Consider the following 20,584-nt stretch of genomic DNA (forward strand, 5'->3'; position numbering starts at 1 on the left):
ACACCCCAGTCCTATGCGCACCCTGCGGACACCCCATGGTTCTGTAGGGACCCCATGGACACCCCATAATCCTTTGGACACCCCACAGCCCATGAGCACCCCACAGTCCTTTAGGAATCCCATGAATACCCCACAGTCCTATGGATCCCCTGTTGGCACCCGTAGCTTTGTCTGAACTCCATGAGCACCCCACAGCCCTGTAGACACACTATAGGCCCATGGACACCCCACATCCATAAGGCCACCCTATGGACAGCCTGCAGCCCTGTGGGCACCCCTGGGTAATCCTGGTTCCCCCCACGGCCAAAATCCCCAAACAACACAGCTTTTTTTTTTTTTTTTTTTTTTTTTAATATTTCTTCACTTTACAGGGTTACAATTGTCTTAAATATTCTGACGTTTAAATACAATCTGTATAATAATGTTATTATAAAATGTAAACTTTCAGTGTTTTTACTTTATTTTCTCTTTTTTTTTTTTAATTTTTTATTTTTTTTTTTTTTAATAATAATCAAAAAGTCTCAATACCTGAATGTTTTGCAAAACTGAAATCTTTCACCGGGGCCCGGGTGTGCCCGAGGCCGCCGCGCTCAGAGGTAGAATGTGGTTTATTTTTTTTATTATTTTTTCTTTTTTTTTTTTTGTCTTTTGTGGTTTTTTTATCTTTTCTCATTTTCCTTTTTTACCTGAGTTAAGATACGCAACGCTGGGGGAGGGGGCGGCTGCAGCTGGGGCCCCTTCTTTAGTCTAATTTTCTTTCCAACCTCCTCCCCCCTCAAAGAAACTGATTTAGGCTTTTTTTTTCATTATTTTTAAATCGATATGCAAAAAGAAAAATAAAGTGGAAAGTCACCCGCTCTCAAAAACAAAAATAAAGGGGGGGGGAGGAAAAGGGGGAAAGGGAAAATAATTAAAAAAAACCCCAAAACAACCCAAAATAGTGACTGTACAATGCAAAAAATCACTAAGAAAATCTAAGCCCGCCCTGGGCATGAAAATTCCCCCTTGGAATTTCTCCTTGCGGGGAGCTGGGCTGGACCTCAACAGCAGCAGGAGCTGGACGGACCCCCCAGACCTCCCTAAAGGGTCCTTGGAGCCACCAAGACCCCCCACGGAGCCACCAAGGGGATTCCAGCACGGAAAAAAAGGCCGAAAACAACAAAACCAGCTGGAAAAACCCCAAATCCCCTGAGATCGCCACTTCCCCGAGTGAAATTAAAAATCAAGCAGGGGGGTCCCACCAGCCTGGACCCCCCCGGGCACCTGGGGAAGGGGGAAAACCCTGTGCTCCAGGTGGGAACCTGAGAATGGAGATACCGAGGGGGGCGGGGGTTTCGGTATCGGGTCCGATTGTGTCTCACGCAGATGTGGGTGAATTTTGGGGGGGGGGACGGTAAAAAATGAGATTGTGAGGCTCAAAATAAATCCTCGGGTCCCTCGGGTCCTCCGCGACCTCTGGAGCGTCCCGCAGCCCTGAGCATCCCATCCTCTGGATCCTGCTTCTTTTTGGAGGAAATAAGCCCAAAGGGGCTTTGAACAGTAGTTTTATGCGGGGGAAGGAAAAAAAAATTAGGATTTACCGGTGGGGGAAGGAGCAGAGCTGGACCCAACCACCGATAATGAGAGGAGAAAGGAGATTCCAATGTTTTTCCAAGCTCCCATTTTCCCTGATGAAGACTAATATATATCATTTGCATGTTAAAAGTTTGATTCTTTTTTTGTTTAGAGAATAAAATAGAAGCTATTTACAACAAAACAATCAAAAACAACCTCTTAAAATCCTGCAGAGTGGAGTTCCCAAAATAAAGGAGGGAAAAGGATGGAAATGAATAAAATATCTCCCTATTTCCAATTTTTTTTAGGATTCTCGGGTTTTTATCCTTTAGAATTCCGGGGGGTTTCGCTAGCGCTCGCGTCAGCAGGCGTCCGTGCGTCTGTCTGGAGGTAACACGAGTTAAAAAATAATAATAATTATAATAATAATAATAATAAATGTACAGTGCAAAGTGTGATGTGAGTGAGGTAAACGGTCCCGGAGCGGCGCAGCCGGACAGCCGGCGGCTCCGGCAAAACCCCCCGGGCTAAAGCTTTTCTGCCTGGAAAAGGAAAATCCAACAACACGAGAACAAGGGCAGGATCTGGTGAGACCCTGATGAGACCCCAGAGAAACCCTGGCAAGATCTCGGGCGAGACCCCAGTGAGACCTTGGTGAGGTCCCAGTGAAAACCTGGTGAGATCCCAGTGGAATCCCATTGAGACCCCCGTGAGCCCTGCTGGGACCCCGTGAGCCCCCGTCCTCCTGTGGCCGGGTCTGGGGCTCAGGGGGTCCGGGGGGTTAAGGCGAAGCGCTGTTGGAGGTAGAGCTGGGGGGCACAGCCAGGCTGGCCGTGGTGGGGGGCACATTCCCAGCCCCGCTTCCCACCCCGCTGCCGCCGCTGCCGCTGCTCCGGCTGCCGCCGCTGTTGCCTTTGCTGTAGGCAGAGGAGGAGGAGGAGGAAGAGGAGGAGGAAGGGCCGGGCGTCTGGGCGAACAGCACACCTGGGGAGAGAGCGGGGTCTGAGCTGGGGGTGGCGTGGCTGCCGTGGAACGGGGTGAAGGGCAGTGGGGGTGGCTGTGGGGGCTGCTGGGGCCGGCGGTGGTGGAGCAGCCCCCGCCCACGGCAGTGGGGTCTGGGGGAGCCCCTCACCCGTGTAGACGATCCCGTTGATCTCCACCGACATGCTGATGCTGTTGGTGCCGTTGCTGCTGCTGGTGGCGGCGTCTGGGCGGTTCTCTGCCGGGGAGAGCCGGGTTACGGAGCCCGCCGGGGCCGGGGGCTCGGCCGGGGCAGGGGGCCGGGGCCGGCACTGACCTGGCGAGCGCGTGCCCTGGCTGTTGATGCGGATGCTCATGGGCAGCTGGGCCGTCATGGCCAGGAGGTTCTGCTGCAGCGCCCGCTGCATCAGCCGCTGCTGCTCGTCCGTCACCAGCGCCAGCTTCTTCTCCGGGGGCTCTCCCGACTCCAGCTTCTCCCGCAGCTGCTCCAGCGCCGCCGCCTGAGCGGCCGCCGCCACCTGAACCGCCGCCGCCTGCGCGGCCACCACGGGGTGCCCGGCCAGAGACACCGGGAGCCGGCTGGGCATGGAGATGGGGATGGGGGAGTCCTCCTCTGCAGGGGGAGCAGGTGTCAGGCATGGGGGTGCAGGGACAGGCAGGTGCCACCACCCCGGGGGTGTCCCTGGCCCTGGCACAATGGTTTGGGGCCCCGCTGTGGTGGGGGCTGCCTGGCACCTCCAAAGGTCAGAGATGGGTCACTGGAGTCAGGGTCCCCGAGCTGAGGCCCTGGAGCCCAGGGAGGGGAGAGGAGCATCACCCCCCTGCCCACCGCACCCAGCTCTGCCCCTTATCCCTGGTGCCAGGAGGGGGCTCAGCCTGTGGCTGGGCCCCACAGCAGCTGGACTCTGCAGCAGCCATTACCTTTCTTGATCTTCTGCCCGGGCGCGATGGCCCCGCCGTTGGTGGCCGATGCCAGCCCCAGCGCTGGCACCGGCAGCTTGGGCGAGGAGAGGAGGCCGTGGGTGCCGCTGGGCGAGTAGGCGAAGAGGGAGCCGCCGAAGCCCTGCCGCCGGCCCTCCCGCCGGTTGCTGTCGATGGCCGCCTGCAGCTCGTTGGGGTTGCTCAGCCCGCGCTTCTCACACTCGTAGGGGTACAGGTACTTCATGTACCTGCGGCCACACGGGACACAGGTTGGGTTGGTGGGGGTGATGCAGTGGCTGAACACCCCTGCCCGTGTGCTGCCCTCTCCCTCCCTCCCTCTCTCCCTCCTCATCGCTCCCAGGTAGGGCAGAGGGACCCCCAGGGTCTTGCCCCCCTCCCCTCCCGCCGAGCCCCCGCTCACTGGGTGCGCAGGGTGAAGGCCGCACTGGTGATGGAAGTGGGCAGGCTCAGCCCCTTGGTGATCTCCCGCCACAGCTTCTTGTTGATGACCTCCACCAGACCCCCTTTCTCAGTCACCAGCGTGTACAGCATGTACAGGTCCAGCACCTGCTTGGCCATGATGGGGATCCGGTTCACGGGGGTCCCTGGGGAGCAGCGGGAGGAGAGAGCGGGTCTGGGGCTGCTTCGTCACCCGCAGCCACGGGGCAGCTGCCGAGACCCCTGCGGGGCAGCAGAGGGGGTGGGGGGGCTCCTGCTCCTCCCTCCCCTTCCACCATCCCCTTCCTCCCCTCCAGGCCCCCCCGCTGAGATCAACCATGAACAAAGGAAACAGAAACTCGCAGTTTCCAGCCACAGCCCCGTCGTGGCTGAGCCGGTTCCTCGGGCTGAGCCAGCACCCAGCAACGCGAGTTATTTATAATGGGGGTGGCACGATCTTGCTATGAGGGTCCCATGAGCCGGGGGGCTCGTCCCTCCAGCTACAGGGAGGGGGCTGGAAGCACCTGCTCCCTCCTGGGGGTCCCTGCCCTCCTGGCCCCACGGTGAGGGGGCCCTGGGGGACCCCAGGGGCGCAGCCAAGGGGACCCTGGAGGACACAGCCAGGGCCCACGGGGACCCTGGGGGACCCAGCTGGCAACCTTGGCCCCCCCGCAGGGGCACACGTGCTTCCCCAGCGCTGCCTGACAAAGGGCAGAGCCAGCCCTGCGTCAGCACTTCCAGCGCTGTTTTCCACGCAGGAACCAGACCCTCGACCAGGCGCGCGCTCGGCTTTCAGCCCTTCCCACCCCGGCCCCTCCGTGCCCCTCCCTGACAGAGTGAGGTGGCAGCGAGGGGCTTTGCCCCCGGCAATAACCCAGGGACGAGGCAAAAGAGGGGCACAGCCGGGGAGTTTCAGGGGTGGGGGGACCCTGTGGGGAGGAGCCGCAGGTCTGGGTGCGATGGGTGCAGGGAGAGGAGTGAGGGGGGGCCGCAGGCGCCAGATCCAGCCCAGCAGGTTTGACCCCGCTGTGCCGAGGGGTTAAAGATTAACCAGCAGCTCAGCCAGAGCTGTGACCCCAGGGCAGTAACAAGGGGTGAGGAAATGAGCCCCGGGAGGGGCATCGGGGGTGGAGGGTGGGCTCGTGGAGGGGCTCACCTCGCTTCTGCATGAAGCTGAAGAGGTCATCCAGGAACTCCTTCCTCCTGGGGTCACCATCCAACTCGTACAGCTGCGCAGAGAGGAGAGAGATGCTCAGAAACCCCCTTAGCCCTTGTGTCCCCCTGTCTGGGACCCCTGGCTCTCACTGCAGCAGCCCTGTGGCTGCAGCCCTTCAGCTCTCAGGACATCAAATGGTCCCTGCACGGGGCCACGGGGTCCCTGGGGTTCCTGGGGCTGGCGCTGACTTGTGCCCGTGCCCTGCTGCCACCATCCCCTGCCTGCCCGCTCGGAGCTGGGTCCCGGAGTGCCAGTGCTGAGATATCAGTGGTGCCAACGTCAGAGCAGTTCCCAGGCTGCCAACACCACGCTCGGCCCCAGCTCCTCCCAGGAACGCTGATCCCGATTATTTTTAGCATTCACTGCATGCTCAGCACAGCAACGCTTCAGCACGGCCCCTCCTCTGCACCCACGGCCCAGAGAGAGCCGGGGCTGGGAGACACTGCTCGTGTGCCATGGTGTGAGCTCATGTCACACTGGCACTGTGGGGATGTGTCCTGTGCCAGGGCAGGCAGAGCTGGGCCAGGGGCACCTTCGGCCAGGACCCTAACCCCGCGAGCCCGGCACACTCCTGCCTGATTTATGGCACAGGATCTGCCGTTTGGAGCGCCTGGCACACTGGAGGCACAACACACTACACCACACCATGCCATACCACATCACACCATACCACACCACATCACACCATACCACACCACACCACATCACACCATACCACACCACACCACACCATGCCACACCACACCACACCATGCCACACCAGGCCGTGTGGCCTCTCCTGAAGCCCAGCACAGTCTCTGCCCGGAGGCTGGTGGATAATCCCCACCCCACCCCAGGAAGGGTGTCAGAGCAGGGGCTGGGAGGGCAGGCACTGCCCAGACGCCACAGCTCCTGCTTTTCTCAGTGACAACTCTGAACAACTGCCAGGGGGGCCGAGGGGTTGGGAGGGGGCTATAAATACCCTCCCACCCCGTAACGCACCAGACACACACCACAGGGCTGCTGCTGCTGGTCACCAGGTCACCGATGTCCCACTCCCTCTGTGGGCAGGCCCTGTGGCACCAGGACCTGCGGGCAGCTGGGGGGGTGGGTGGGCATCATCCTGGCTGTAAGCGAGGGGTGCAAACCCCCCCTCCTGCCGTCCCCCAGGGAGGATCCGGATCCTGCAGGGCTGGACTCGCCCGCCGGCGCCGATCAAAGGGATCAGTGGGGCCGCATGATAAGCGGGGCTGGGCGCCGCAGGGGGACCATAAACCCCCCCAGTTCCCCTGGGAACCTCGGCAGGCTTGGCTGGCCCCCAGCACACCCCCAGGGCAAGGGCAGGAGCCACCAGCACCATCGGCATCATCGGACAAGACCCTCAGAGCTCTTCTCCCAGCCCAGCACCACAGCAGGGGGTGCGGTGTGGGACCGTGGTGTGTGGGGAACAAGCCTTGGTGCAGCAGCACTGCTGTGGTTTGTCGGGCTGAGCTGCACCGGCTGCTCATGCCGGCCGAGGGACGTTGGGCCGGTGCCAATCCAGCCTCCCCCGTTTCCTAGAGTGGCTCCGAAAGCCGCGCTCAGAGAAAGGGCTTCCCCAGCACCCGATCCCACGGGGTGTGGAGCGTGGAGCCGTCCTGGGGAAGGACTGAACGCGCCGGTTCATCCACTGCCATGACCCCCCCAGCTGTGAACCCCCCCGGGCTCAGTCCCGAGGGGAATGGACACGTTTAAGAGGATGAAAGAAAATTAACCGTCAGCTGAGGAAAGCGTGGCCGGCCGGGACGGGGGATTAGTGGCCATGGCGGGCGCCTGCCTCGAGTGCCGTCCTTCTACACACCCTGCCAACCCCGCTGGTCCCACACCGAGCTCCGCCCAGCTGGGATGAAGCCACGGGGGTCCCCAGAGCCAGCGGGCAGAGGGATCCCTGTTCCTGCCCCGTGTCCTCGCGGCTCTGTCAGCACACCCGCCGTGGCTGCTGGGCAAAGGACATTGCACAAGCTGCTGCTGACAGTTACTGGCAAGACCTCGACAACTCCTCTGTGCTCAGCAGCTGCTCACCGGCCACTGCCACACCAGAGCAGAGAGGGGCTTCCCCCCCAGACCTGGTCCAGCTCTGCCACTGCCAGCAGAACCAGCGGTGGGAAGCTGCCCAGGGTGCTCAGCTGGCAGTGCCATGGGGCGAGGACGTGCCCAGCCATGACTGGGACATGCTCGGTGTGCACTGCAGTGTGGGATGGAGCGGCTCCTGCTGAGCTGCCTTGTCCACCCTTGTGCCTCCCATCCCCTCATCACCCCTGCCCCCCCCTTGCCTCCAGGCACAGGCAAGGCAGGCAGGGAAGTGGAAGGGGACAGAGACAAGTGACTCTCAGCAGCCCCTTGCAGGATTTCCTTGCACTGACGCCACTCCAGCCCTGGCACCCCGTGAACCCCAACGGCAGCGCAGGACAGCTGGGACAGTGGGGCTCAAAATGCAAATCGGGGAACAGAAACATGTTCTCGTTTCAGCGAAACCCAGCGTGCAGCTGAGCTCGGCACAGACCGGCTGCTGGCACCGCTGCACCGAAATCAGCAGGTGCTGAGTCCTGTCCCTGCCCAGTGCCCGTGCCCTGCCTGCCGTGCCCGAGCCCGGTTTCTGAAGCCGGTTCCTCGTGGGGACTCGCAGTGTCTCAGTGCTCGGTGCAAAGGTACCGGCGCGGGCGAGGTCGCCCTGTGCCGCTGAGTCAATAGATTTATGTTTTGTAATTAGGGAGGTGGAAACGACTTAATCCATACCGCAGCTGCCCCAGGAATATCCTCTTACCGCGGGGTCCCCATGGCAGAACGCGGTGCCAGGGGATGCCATGGCACAGCGACCCCCGCCTGGCCGGGGGGCAGGAGATGGCCCTCACCTCCCCGAGGGCCCCCTGGGCCGGGGGATCCAGCTCCACGCACCCAGTGCTCCCCCAGCCCAGGGCAAACAGCCGGTCCAGCAGCACGGCCGGCTCTGGCCACGGTGCCCGGCCCACCTGGCCGCAGCGCAGCCCCCTCGGCCCCAGCCCGGCCGGCTGAGGACACGGAGCCAGATGGCCGTTGCCAGCAGATCTATAATTAAGTGGAGGAGGAATTAGGCAGGCGGTGGGCGGGTGGCCCTGACCCCGGCCCAGCGCCCCGGCAGGATGCCGGCCCGGCGTTTGGTGTGTATGACCGGATTAATGTTTCAAACCAGATTACAGGAAAATCCCAACCCGTTGGCTTTCAAAGGGCAGGCGGGAGGCGGCCCCTCGGCAATGCCAGGAATGCGGGAGAGCCCTCGGCACGGGCGTGGTGCGTGCAGGGGGTCTGACCCCCCACAGCCCCCTCCCGAGCTGGGGCAAAGGGGGCAATCGCAGGCGGGAGGGGAAGTGCCATTTCGAAAGGCTCCGGGAATGCTGGGGGTCCTGCTGGAGCCAGGCTCCCCATCGGCAGGAGTCCCTTGTCCCTTGTCTGCCCCACGAGGCATCACAGAGGAGCCCCTGTCCAAGTTAAAACCACTTCCCCCTTCCCCCATTCAGTTCCGGGTTTTCAGGCCTCGGGGATTAATTTTCAAGTTTCTCTTCCATCATCAGGAAGTGGCAACACTCTCAGTTTTCCTCCTTCTCTCCGAAACCAGTTTGGGACGTGCACGCCGTGAGCCAGGGCTGGGGACAGACCCCCCCAAAGGCCACTGCAGCAGGGATGGGGGCTGGTGGCAGCCTCCCCCTTCCAGAGGCTGAAAACCCCCTAATTCCTGTATTTAGGGAAAAAACACTAAGCGAGCAGTGGTGGGGAGAGCCCACCCTGTTGTGACAGGTAGCAGGGCCGGGGCTGACAGGCCAGGGAGCTCCTTCTCTCCTTTTCTTCCTTCCTTCCTTCAGCAGCCCCCAGGGATGCGTCCCTTTGTCCCGCGGACAGCCCAGGGGCCACGCGGGGCTGGGGAAGAGCCCGTGCACTCTAACGAGTTCCTTAACGAAGAATAAACACACTTATGGGGTGTTTCCCATCCTGCTCCCAGCTGGCACACAGCACCCGGCCTCCAGCACGCCAGGACCCGCAGTGGGGTCGGGGAGGGCACTTATTCAGAAAAAGAAAGTAATTTGTAAAAACCAGAGCAAAGGGCTCAGAGGGCCCCAGGCTGCAGCGTTTCGGTGGCGCTTGGGATGTGGTTTCCTGTAAAGCGGTGGCTGAGTCAGGGCTGGGGGTGCCCGAGGCTGCAGCCCCTCTCTGGGCATGGCCCCCCACCCCAGCATGGGGTGCTGGGTTTGCTGGGGCCGATCCCTCTGACAAGGGCAAAGGGAGCGTCCACCCCAGCTCAGATCCCTCTTCAGATAAAGCGCTTGGCTTAGGGACAGGTCACCTCTGGCTGTCCCCATCCCTAATCCTCTGCGAGCCCCCCAGGGAACAGCCCACCTCGGGAAGGGGCTGCTGGGGGCAGGAACGTGTGCCCCCTCCCCAAAAGCCCCCAACACCTTGCTCATGGGGGACGGTGCTCGCGGGAGCCTCGCCCACATGGCCGGCAGTGACTCCACTGACCGGCCCGGCGGGATTCCTGCCATGCTCCGGGCTGGGGGCCGCTTCCGTGGGGGCAGCTGGAGGGGGGCCCCCAGAGCTTCCTGTCGGCACCATTGTTCCTGCAGGTTCCCAGCATTGTCCCCTCTATGGGGGACACGGCCTGGTCACAGGTGACTGTCCCCACTGGTGGCCCCTCCTCGGGCTGTGGCACCTGGAGGGCAGCAGATCCGTTGGTGCTCCCGTGGCTCAGTGACAAACCCAGCCCCGATCCCTCACCGTCGGCCCAGAAGTCCGGGGGACCTGAGACCCCCGGGCGTGCCCCGGCCAGGCTGGGGGCAGCTGTCTCGTGGGTGACCCTGGGAGTACGCGGGCGGTGTCCCAGCACGGCGGGTGTCAGGGCACGGCGGGTGTCAGGGCACGGCGGGTGTCCCCGCGCGGCAGAGGGGACGCTGAATGGACGAATTAGTCACCATTTAACCTCCCTGACCCCCCATTGTCCGTGTGCCGCCAGCTGCCCTCCCCACCGCGGCACAGGCACCGTGCCCGGCCAGCCGGCAGCTCCCGGGATCCGCGTCCCTGCTCCGGAGCCGCCCTGGAGCAGCGAGCTGCGGGCCAGACTGACACCAGCTCCTGGGGTGGCCGTGCTGCTGCTGTTTGTTCCCCTCCTGCAGAGGAGGAAGCGATTCCTGCTGCCGTGGCGTTTCCCATGGCAGTTTCTGCCGGGCAGCAGCGTGCCGGGCTCTGGCTGGAATCAAAACCGGTTCGGTGTCTGAACGCCGACGTGTGGCACAGGTTGTGAGGGGTCACGGGAGGGGGAGCTGGGTCCTGGGGCTGCTCTCCCTGCTGTGAGGTGGGAGCCAGCCCGAGTGGGAGCAGCCCGGCAGCGGCGGCTCTCCCGGCCGTCACCGCGTGCGTGCCGGTGCATGCCCTTGACACATGCTCGCTATCACACTGGACCTTGTGCAAATATTAATCCAGTGGAGTCAGGCGGTGTTGGGAAAGCTTGTTTGAGGAGAGACACCCGGCCAGCACAGCTCTCAGTGCTGGGCAGACCCGGGGGGGGAGTGGCTGAGCCAGAGCAGCCAAGCTCAAACCCTTGGGGCACCCGCCTGGGCTGTCCCTCCTGTGTGCACCCTGAGCCCCCCAAGGTGAAGCCCCCCAGGGCTGGAGGGCCAAGACCCCCATTCAGGACCTGACCTGGGGGCAGCAGCAGTGGGAAGCAGTGGCACCCAGGCCTCCAAGCCAAGACAAGATGGGGTTTAAATTCCACCACCATATGTAAATGATCGTCTTAGAAGGGGATCGCAGTAAGCCCTGGCAGATGAGTCACCGGGGCTTCCACCGCCCGCTGGGATTTGGCTAATTGCAAATCTGTTCCTGAAATGCAAGGTCCCACACCTCTGCCCTCTGTCCGCACCATGCTGAGGTCCTGGCTGTCCCATGGGAAGGGCCAGGGCACACGGAACCCCTGGGAACCCCCCCACGGAGCTGCTGGAGGAGCTGGAAGGGATCCAGCAGCCACAGATGGGGTTGACAGGAGCCAGCTGTGGGCTGTCAGCCCCGGGAGCCATCACTGCCGAGCTGCTCCGGCACCACCGAAACCTCGTGGCTTCCTAGTGCCCAGGGGAGGGGGGTGATGGGCAGCACCAACCCCATCCCACTGTGGCACCAGAGCACGTGGCAGCACGGGACAGCATATCCCAGGTGCTGGAATCTCCAAAATCAGGCACTGGTGCCCAAGCTGGAGGCTCCAAAGTGGCTTGTGGGCAGGTGGGGAAACCGAGGCAGGAGGTGAAGCCCTTTGCTGAAGGGGCTCCCCCTGCCACCTGTACCAAGGTGAGACCCCAAGCCAGCTGCTGTGGGGAGACAGGGAAGCTCTTTCCCAAAGGGCTGTTGCCACCACACTGATAGGGCCACCTTGGGACACATGGGGAGCCCTCCCCAGGGGTGAGCCCTGGCCTCCAGCAGCCCCAGCACAGGGTGGATTATCCCGAGCTCTGGACGGAGTGGGGACCCAGGCATGGGCAGATTAAGTGACCGATGGGAAGGGTCAGGGAGCAGGTCAGGACCTGAGCCAGGAGCTGTGTCCTAAGCCCCTAATCCAGCTGCCCCAGGAGTGAGCCCAGAGGAGAGCAGGGGGTTCCCCTGCCCCAAACCGCCCCTCCTCCTGGCCCCCGATTGCAGCACGTCCGGCCAGGCCCTGGGACCAGCTGCCATTTCTCCTGTGGTTTGGGCCAGAAATAGGGCGATGGAGCAATGCTGCCCTTGCCCAACACTGCGATGGGGGCTGGGGGCTCTGCTGACAAAGGCCCCGCTCCCTGTGACACTCTTTTCTTTTTTTTTCTTTCTTTTAAATAAACCCTCATCCCTGTTAGTTCAGCTGTGCCGAGTGGGGAGGCGGCCGCCGCCTCCGCAGCCCTTGAGTCAGCCCGGGGGGCCGGGGTGTGGGGGGAACACAGCTCTGGGAAGTGGGGGCGCAGGGGAAAGGGGGCTCTGGGGGAACACGAGCAGGCAATGCCTGGGCTGGGGGGAGCCAGCCCAGCTCCCAAGACAAGAGGTGTTGGGGGCACAGTCCAGCTGGGTGAAGGCGCTGGCTGGGTACCAGGGGCAGGAAGCTCATGTCCCCTGTCCCTCACCTCGTTAATTATCCAGGGTTGTTGAGAGAAACAGTTTCACGGGTTGCCTTGAATGCTGGGACCAGCACCTGCGAGCACCCCGGCGTCTGGCTGGGGGAGGCACTCGGCGGCTAAGCCGCTCTCGCCGAGAAGTCCCTGACCTCCGGCCAGGGATCTGGTAGGATTACAGCTCCGGGAATGCTCCCTGAGCACTGTGAGCCAATTACTGGGCTGGATCCCCGGCTGGGAGCACCCTTTGGCAGGTTGGGCCGTGGTGCAGAGCGAGAGGGGCAATGACTGTGCCAGAGTGGAGGGCGGACACAGCTCTTTTCCTGGGAGAGGTCCACCAGCAACACCCTCACTGCCCCCAGAGCCCTGTCCTGCTTGGGTCCCCTCCTCGCCCCCGTTATCTGCCACTGGCCCGGCCAGGCACTGCAATCACCTCCCCAGCACAGCAGTGCCCGGCCGGGGCCCCTGGCCCCCAGGGCACTCCCCGTTATCTGTGAGCCAACCCTCTCCGGGGTGGGGGACAGTGGCCCCCGGCTGTGTGACAACGGTCAGGTTCCCCTTCTCTGCACAGGGGCCCCCTCACCCTCCCTGGGGGAGGCTCATCCGCTCAGCTGGCTAATGCAATAAAGCTCTAATCAATATTTTAAAGAAAGTAAATGGACCCTCCCACCCTTGTTAAGAGGCCATGGGGCCCCCACTCCGGCTGCACACCCCTGGTTGACTTTGGGTTTTGGAAAGGAAAACAGTCCATGGGAGAAAGGGGTTCAGAGGGGATCCCCACACCTTAGGCAGCACCTGGGGCTTCAGAGGAGATATGGGCTCTCTGCCTTTCCAGACCCTCCTGGAAAATCCCAGCTGCATCAGCCACATGCACGAGCTGGTCCGGGTGTGTGGGGTCCAGAATCATCCCCCCACCCCGTGGCCCCGCTGAGATTACTGAGCTGCCTTCAGTTTATTTTTCCCCCAACTGCTGCACTTTGAAACTCCATATCTGGGGTGCGCTGCGCGAGATAAGGGCTGAGGTTTTCGCCCTCATGTGCCACCGACGCTGCTCAGACACCCTGGTTGGGACAGTGTAAGAAACCTCCCACCCCCCCAAAGCACTGGCACCCCACTGGCACCCCCTGGCCAGCACAGCCTCCCCCCGGCACCGCTGCAGCTTCTTAAAGCCTTCCTGAAGCAGAAACGTGGGGTTAAACATCAGCCTGAGGCCCCACAACAGGGCACCCCAAAGGGAGCCCCCAAAATGGAGAACCCAAAGGGTGTCCAGTGGCTGCTGCAGCCGGGGCAGCACCAGGAGATGGATCCACCCAGCTGCCCTGATGAGGGATGGGGTACCAGGGTGCCTGAGGAGCACCAGCAGCACAGGAACCTCCAAAAGGGGCAGAGGCCGGGAACTCCAGCTCCAGGCACTGCCACTGTGCCAGGGTCTCCCACTCCTTCTGTAAGTGGAGTGCAGGAGTAGCAGTAATGAAACAGAAACGTTGTTCTCGGGGGCAGCAGCAGAGTCCCCCCCAGCACCGGGGTGCAGAACCCAGAGCAGTTTTGTCTCCAGCAGCTCCTTGCCAATGGCAGGAACTCGCTGGATTTTTAGCCATTTTGCCGGGGGAGCCTCCTCCCACCCCAAAAATGTTCCTTTTCCCCCTGAGAAGCCGTGGTGCCCTTGGCAGCCGCTGCCCCCGAGCCCCGCACTGTGCTGGGGGCTCCTTTGTTCTGCTGCCCGCGCCGGCAGCGCCCGGGTCAGGCCGAGCTGACCTCTGCCTGCGCAGTAGCCGTCCCCGGGGACGGGGAGGTGCCACGCGCCGGCTCCCTAACCTCCCTCACCTCCATAACTCTTCCTCACGCCCTCCCCTTCCTCCTCCCTTGAACTGGGCCCCCTCCTCCCTCCGGTCCCCCACGGCTCAGCCGTTCGCAGGAATCTGTCCCAGATGGGTCAATAAACCCCGGCGGTGTCGGGCGTGGGCAGCCCCCGGCAGGCACGGGGCACCCGGGGTCTGGGTGTGGAGATGGGCACGGGGTGAGGACGGTGTCCTCGAGCACAGAGACCCACAGGCCAAGGATGCCCGGGGGGACCCGATGCCAGCACAACCAGAGCTGAACCTGAACGGCAGCTGCGGGGAGAGCTGCGAAGGCATCAGGGCTGCTGGGAGAGCAGAGGTGCTGCCAGTGCTGTGCAGCTCTTTGACAAAAAGAAAGAGGAACCCCAAAGCAGCCCATTCCTCACGCAGCAGGCAGGCACAGCACTGGCACAGCCACACGCAGCACCACATCCAGACTGGCTCACCCACGCAGGGACCCAGCCGTGCTCCAGCACCCCGGGGCTGCCCGGGTTCCCCCTAAGGCGCCTCCGCCCTGGCGAGGGGCAGGGACCGGGGTACGGCATCCCCTGCCCCGCGCCGCCCTCGCTGTTTACATTCCTGCTGCTCCTTCCCAGGCCGCGCCAGCTGGGCTGGGATGGAGCCCGGCAGCACGCGCTGGAGGGCGGCCAGGAGGAGCTCCCGGCCAGCGCCGCGCCAGCAACCCCCTGGCCCGGGTCCAGCGGCCGCGATCCAAGCGCCGTGCGCGGGCTGACGTGCCGGGGAAGCCTCTCCGGGCCCCGCGTCGCCTCCGCGCCTCCGCCCACGGTCGCTTTCCAACCCCCTCCAGCTGCTTCCACAATTAACTGACCTGGTGGGCTCTTCCCACTGACCCCGGGAAGTGAAATGGGGGGAGAGGGAGTGCTCAGCCCCTCTTGCTGGCACAGTCTGGGCTGCAGGGGATGTGCTGGGACGTGGGCTGGTGTCCCCACACGCTGTGGCTGCGGCGGGGGACGCGGTAGGGGCTGTGGCCTGGTCCACAGCACCAACATGCTGACAAACAGGAAGATCACAGCTGCGGTATCAAAAACCCCTTTCACAGCTACGAGCTCACGGTCCCAGCCCCTGAGTCCCCGGCAGCAGGAAGCACAAGAGAGAGAAACCACAAGAGGAGGAGGCGGCGTGGGTGCAGCGGCACAAGGGACATGTGGGGCAGGAGCATCCCTCCTTCCCACAGCCAGGCAGGACAGACACACACTGTGCTTGATGGTACTGCCTCCATCAACCCTGTTCTGAGCCTGCCTGCATCCAGATGTGCCAGCAAATCCTGGCAGTCCCTTCCCCCATGTTGGGAGGGATGTGACAGCCCCCCAAAGGGGAAGGGGCAGGGGCAGTCGCATCCCTCCCAAAAGGCCACCGTGCCCTGGTCGCTCCATCTGGGTCCCATCTGCTGCTGCTGGTCCCGCCCCTTCCCCCAGCCCCAAACTCCGATGTATTTAAACACACATCAAAGGTGCCGGGTGGCCCCTGGGGAGCCCTGGCTCCAGCACATTTCCTTCTATTAGCCAGTGCAGAACACAGCCAGCTCCAGTGCCGGGAGAGCAGGAGCGTGCCGGCCTCCTGCCAGCCCGGGGAAGGCAACGGCGGAGGCAGCCGGGTGCTTTCTCCCCAGTTTCACTCTTTAGCAGCATTTTGGCAGCAGCAGGGGAGCAGCTCTGCCCACCACAGAGGATCTGGGGGGCCAGAGTTGTTCTGCTGGACATCACCTCTGCGGTGATGGGAGATGGCCAGGTCCCCACAGAAAATAGCATGGAGGGGACAAGAGGAAAACCAAGAGCCCCATGAGATTTGGAAGTCTGGGGTGATTTTTTTGTAATTTTCAGCAGGAATCCTCCCAGGTCCCTGCAGCAAACCCCATCGCACCGTCCACCTGCGCCAGGATCACCAGGATCCACTCAGAGCCACCTGATCAGGGAAGGGGTACTGAGGCTGAACCCAGCACCAAAACCCTGGAGAAATCCCACACTTTCCTAGTGACAACAGCAGCTGGATCCACGGAGAACGTTACCACAGGCGGCACCGCCAGAGGTGTCTCCCCACGCTCCCGAGGACGCACGGACACACAGGAGCAGGACAGAGGGACAGGGGCGGCACAGGGGGGACACGCGTGTCTCTGCGGGCACCCACCTGCTTGAACTGCTCCTCGTAGGTCCAGTCGCCGTGGTCGGGTGCCGGTGGCGGGGGCTGCGTGTGGCCCAGGCCGGGGGGCAGCCGCTCCTGCCCCCCCGGGAGCCGCGGAGGCTCCCCCCGGTAGTGCTGGGGCGCCGGGGGCTTGCGGAGCAGCAGGGATCCCGTGCCCGCCCGCACCGCCCCTGCCGAGCTGAGCCCTTCCTCTCCCATGTCTTCATCCTCCTCATAGTCTTCCTCTTCCTCCTCCTCTTCTTCCTCTTCCTCCTCAACCAGGTCCTCTTCAAAGTCATCTTCATCCCACTTGCCCTTCCTGGTGCCAGGGAGAAAGGAGAGGCTTTGTCCCACACTGGTTCCAAAAGTCCACGCCTCTCTCCTGCCTGCCCTGCGGGCACTGCCCAGCCGTGGGGCTGGGACCACCCACCCAGCACACAGCCGAGCCCTGGTGCAGCCCATCAGCAGGGGAGCTCCGTGGGGCACAGCTGACCCCTGGCAGCCCAAGAGCAGCTCCGTCATGGAGCAGGGCTCTGCCAGATGGCTCCTGGCCCAGCAGTGCCCCGGGAGGATGTGGGCTGGAGGCAGCCAAGGGTCCTGCATAATTTAACACCATCTCGGGTCCTCTGTCATGGCCCCACGTGGCTGCTGGGCAGAGATGAGATGTCGCCCCACGCCAGCCCAGCACGAGGAATCACGGCTGCAGAGCTGAGCCGCTGCTCTCAGCAGCTCCTGCTCCAGAATATCCTGACAGCTCTAATCCACAACTGGCTCCAAGCCACAGGATCCCTGCAAGCACCCCTACAGCCTCTCCTGCCACTCCCCAGCCCCAAAGGTGGCCGGTGTCCCCAGCCAGCCATGCCCAAGCCCACCAGTGCCGTGCCACGTCACTGCCCCTTCCCCAAATCCACAAGAACTGCCCAAGTACACTCACAGGTCTTCCTCCTCCTCAGAGCCCATCTCCTGCTGGTACCCGCCGTCCTCCTCGTCCTCTGCGCGCTCCTCCTCTTCCTCCTCCTCCTCCTCAGAGGGCTGGCTCTCGTCCGAGAGCCCCGGGCTGGGCGAGTGGCTGAGGCCGGCGGCGGCCGCGCGCATGGCGGCCAGGGCGGCCATCTGTGCCCGCTGGATGTGCGCGCTCTCGGGCTCCGCTCCCTCCTCCGAGGGCGCCGGGGCCGGGTCCTGCCCACGGCCCCGGGCTGCGGTGCCAGCGGGGGGCTGCCCCGGGGGCTGCGCCGGGGGAGACGAGGAGCGCGGCTGCTGCTGCTGCTGCTCCTGCTGCCGCGCTTCCAGCGCCTGCTGCAGCCGCGCGCGCTGCTGCCGCTGCAGGTTCTCCATCACCGCCTGCAGCTTCATGGCTCTGCCGGCGGGCGGGGGGTCCCCGGGGGGGCGAGGGGCGACGCACCCGGGGGGCAGCGCCCGGGGGGCAGCGCCCGGCAGGCTGCCGCGCTCCAGCGGGGCTGGGGGCCAAGGCTGGACAGCGCTGGGAGAGGCAGCCCTGGGGGGGGCTGCCGGGGGGTCGAGAGCAGCGTCGTCGGGGTGTCAGGGCAGGAATCAACGCCGGGTCAGGACAGGAGGACGTGCCCCTTGACCCCTCCCAGCCTTTGCTCAATGTCTCCTCCACTCAAGGGCTCCAGCAGGAGTCGAAGGCTGGGGGCTGCTTGTCGGGATTGGAGTGCTGCCGAAACTCCTCCTCAGGCTCAGCAAGCAGCAACTGCAGTCTGGTGCATCACCCCTTCCCTCTCAGACCTGGCACCTTCTGGGGAGCAGCAGCCTCAGGGTCCCCCACTCGTGGCTGGTGTCCCTAATCCTCAGCCAGGTCAACGCTGAGCAGGCGTCGGTGCAAACCTGCAGGAGAAATGGAGCAGAGCGTCAGCGGAGCCGTGGGCAGGAGCCAGTGAGCAGGAAGGAGTTAAAGACAGTGCAGGAGCCTCATTAATCTCGAGCTAATGAGATAGGGCGGCAGGGCCTGCTGCTGGAGGGGGAAGGGGCCTGCCGGACCCCGATAGCCTGCCCGGCCCTGCAGGCAGTGGATACCGGCAGACCCGTGCCCGCAGATAAGAGACCCCAGGGAGAGCCACCCATTGGGTCCCCCACAGGGGACAAGGCATGTCCCCACCGGGGACACACTGCATGGGGAGCACTGGGCCCTTCGTGATGGCAGCGGGGCGTGGGCAGCACAGTGAAGGGGCTCCAAAGCATGGGGGAGCTGCAGGACCCCAGGGCCAATCCCATGGGATGGGCAGGCAGAGCCTCACCCTTGAAACCCCAGCAAACCACCCCTTTCAGTCACTCCCAGAACCCCCTACTGCTCCCCCTCCCAGGACTCAGGGTCCTCCAGAGCAACATGGGCCTGTGAGCAGCTCATCTCTGCTTCACCCCACTGGAAAACACCAGAGGAACCAGCACCTTACAGCCTGTGGCACTCCACACCCCGGCACCCTGGCCTGGACACCCCCCCAGCACTGGGCCCCCCAAGCCCCAGTGCCACCAGCAGCCCCCTCAGCCGGCCGGGGCTCTGCTGTGACCTCGCCTGTGCCGAGGGCAGGGAGGGAGCTCACCACACCACCGCGTTTGTGCCGTGTATGGGCAAAGGCGCCTGAATCAGTTGCCCAGGGGCCAGTGGAGCGCACACACCCCGGGAACCTCGCGGGGACCGGACCCAGGGGCTGCGGAGCCAGGACAGCAGCAGCGCACAGGGGCCACGATCCCGCGCATTCTGGAAAGGGGAACCTGCTCCCAGCGCGGGCCGGGGCCGCGGCCGATCGGGCGGGAGCCGCTTCCCCCGCTGCGGCCGCATCCGCTCCCGGCCCGGCCGCGCTCGGCTCCGCGACGGACGGACACGCTGCCACCGCCGCGGCACCTCCGCGGCCACCAGGAGCCAGCACCGGGGAGGCACTGCCCAGGCTCTGCCCGTGCCTCAGTTTCCCCTCCTCTACCCAGGCCATCTCCGTCTCAGCCACACGGAGGGGAGGCCGGGGCAGGGACCCTCCCTGCCCTGGGGCAGCCGCCGCTCACCCGCCGTGGCCGCACTCCCGCCCTGCCCCGCACCCGAGCCCAGAATCCTGCACCGGCCACGAGCGAAACGGGGCAAGACCCGTCCCGGTATCGTGCTCCCCGACCAGCCGCGACTCCCCGAGCGACTCGGTGCCAGCGCCAAGGTGCGGAGCTGCCTCTCGAGCCCCGCGGGCCGCGGCCACGCTGCCACGTCTCCGCGGGGAAGCCGGAGCGGCGAGGCCACAGCCAGGGCCCCGTGGCACCCCGGTGACCTTGAGCCGTGCCCCTTTGTCCCTCCGGCCGCTCCGGGCCAGGGGACCCGGTGCGTGCCCGCCGTGGGGCGGTGACGGGGGTTCCGCGGGGGATTCGGGGCGGCGGCACCCGCGTCCCCGGGGCAGGTGCTCGGGAGCGACAGCGGCTAAAAATAGGCGGCGGCGGGTGGGGGTGTGACGGACGGGCCTTTGTGCCACCAACACCGGGGTTGGCCGCGGCCGGACACCCCCGGGCGGGATCCCGGCACCACCGGGGAGGGGCCCCGGGGGCGGCGCGGAGGCTGAGGGAGGAGGAGGGGGACGGGGAGCCCGGGCCCGACGGGTTGCGTCCCCGGGGACAAACGGGGCTGGAGGCACCGCGGGAGGGACCCCCGGGCGGGCAGGGGACACGTCCCGGGGCTGAGCCCAGCCCCGCTCCCGATAGCACGTGGCACCGGCGGCCCCCAGACGGACCGGGGACGGGGGCGGCGGGACCCGGGGGGGCCCCGGCCCCGCGAACCGGGGGGGAAACCGCCGCCGCGGGTCGGGGAGAGGAGCTCGGGCTGGTCCGGCTCCTCCGCCGGTCGGACCCCGGGAGGCCGCGGGCCCGGGGCGGTCACAGGGCGGGGCCGGGGGGCTCTGTCCGGCCCGGACGGCAGCGCCTGCGGGGAACCGAGAGTCCGGGCCGGGTGCGGAGCGGCCGGGGAGGAAAGAACTCCGGCCCAGCGCCGGGGAGGCGGCCGGTAACCGGCCGCGGGGAGAGGGGGCGCGCCGCTCCCGCCCAGCACTGGCCGCAGAGGGCCCAGCCCGCCTCGGGGAGGCGGCCGGTCCCCGGCCCCGGTCCCGCCCAGCCCCCGACCCCCGGCGGTGCCGGCCGTGGCGGGGATCCCGGTCGCGGTCCCGTGTCCGCTTACCCGGTGCAGGCCGTGCGCCGCGAAGCCGCATCGCAGCCGCGGCCGCCCGGGTCGGGCTCGGGCTCGGCGGGGCCGGTGCGCGCGGGGCCCGCGGCGCTGCTCTGCCCCGGCCCCGCCCCCGGCCCCGCCCCGCGCCGCCATTGGCCCGCCGCGCCCCGCGCGCCCCGCCCCGCGCCACCATTGGGCGGTCGCCGCCGCCGCTTGCAAATGTGGCGCGGGGCCCGGG

At 64.8% G+C, this 20,584-nt stretch overlaps 1 protein-coding gene across 1 annotated transcript; it reads right to left on the bottom strand.

Moving 5' to 3' along the window:
- Positions 1 to 584: 584 nt before the first annotated feature.
- Positions 585 to 20,466, bottom strand: ARID3A (AT-rich interaction domain 3A). The gene is made up of 9 exons (XM_064637640.1): positions 20,359 to 20,466; positions 17,134 to 18,044; positions 16,206 to 16,518; positions 5,051 to 5,123; positions 3,878 to 4,061; positions 3,457 to 3,704; positions 2,852 to 3,148; positions 2,687 to 2,773; positions 585 to 2,538 (listed from the first exon to the last, which is right to left on the bottom strand). The coding sequence occupies exons 2-9, from the start codon at positions 17,550 to 17,552 to the stop codon at positions 2,336 to 2,338; spliced, it is 1,824 nt and encodes a 607-aa protein (XP_064493710.1). The 5' UTR covers positions 17,553 to 18,044; positions 20,359 to 20,466; the 3' UTR covers positions 585 to 2,335.
- Positions 20,467 to 20,584: the final 118 nt, after the last annotated feature.

This window comes from Pseudopipra pipra, chromosome 27, assembly GCF_036250125.1.
Source record: "Pseudopipra pipra isolate bDixPip1 chromosome 27, bDixPip1.hap1, whole genome shotgun sequence".
Lineage (NCBI taxonomy): Eukaryota > Metazoa > Chordata > Aves > Passeriformes > Pipridae > Pseudopipra > Pseudopipra pipra.

Coding starts and splice junctions, on each gene's coding strand:
- ARID3A (XM_064637640.1), bottom strand. CDS start 17,552: ATGAAGCTGCAGGCGGTGATGGAGAACCTGCAGCGGCAGCAGCGCGCG. Junction 5,124..16,205: donor ACGAGGAGCAGTTCAAGCAG/GTGGGTGCCCGC, acceptor CTCTCTGCGCAG/CTGTACGAGTTGGATGGTGA. Junction 4,062..5,050: donor CAGCTTCATGCAGAAGCGAG/GTGAGCCCCTCC, acceptor GCTGCTCCCCAG/GGACCCCCGTGAACCGGATC.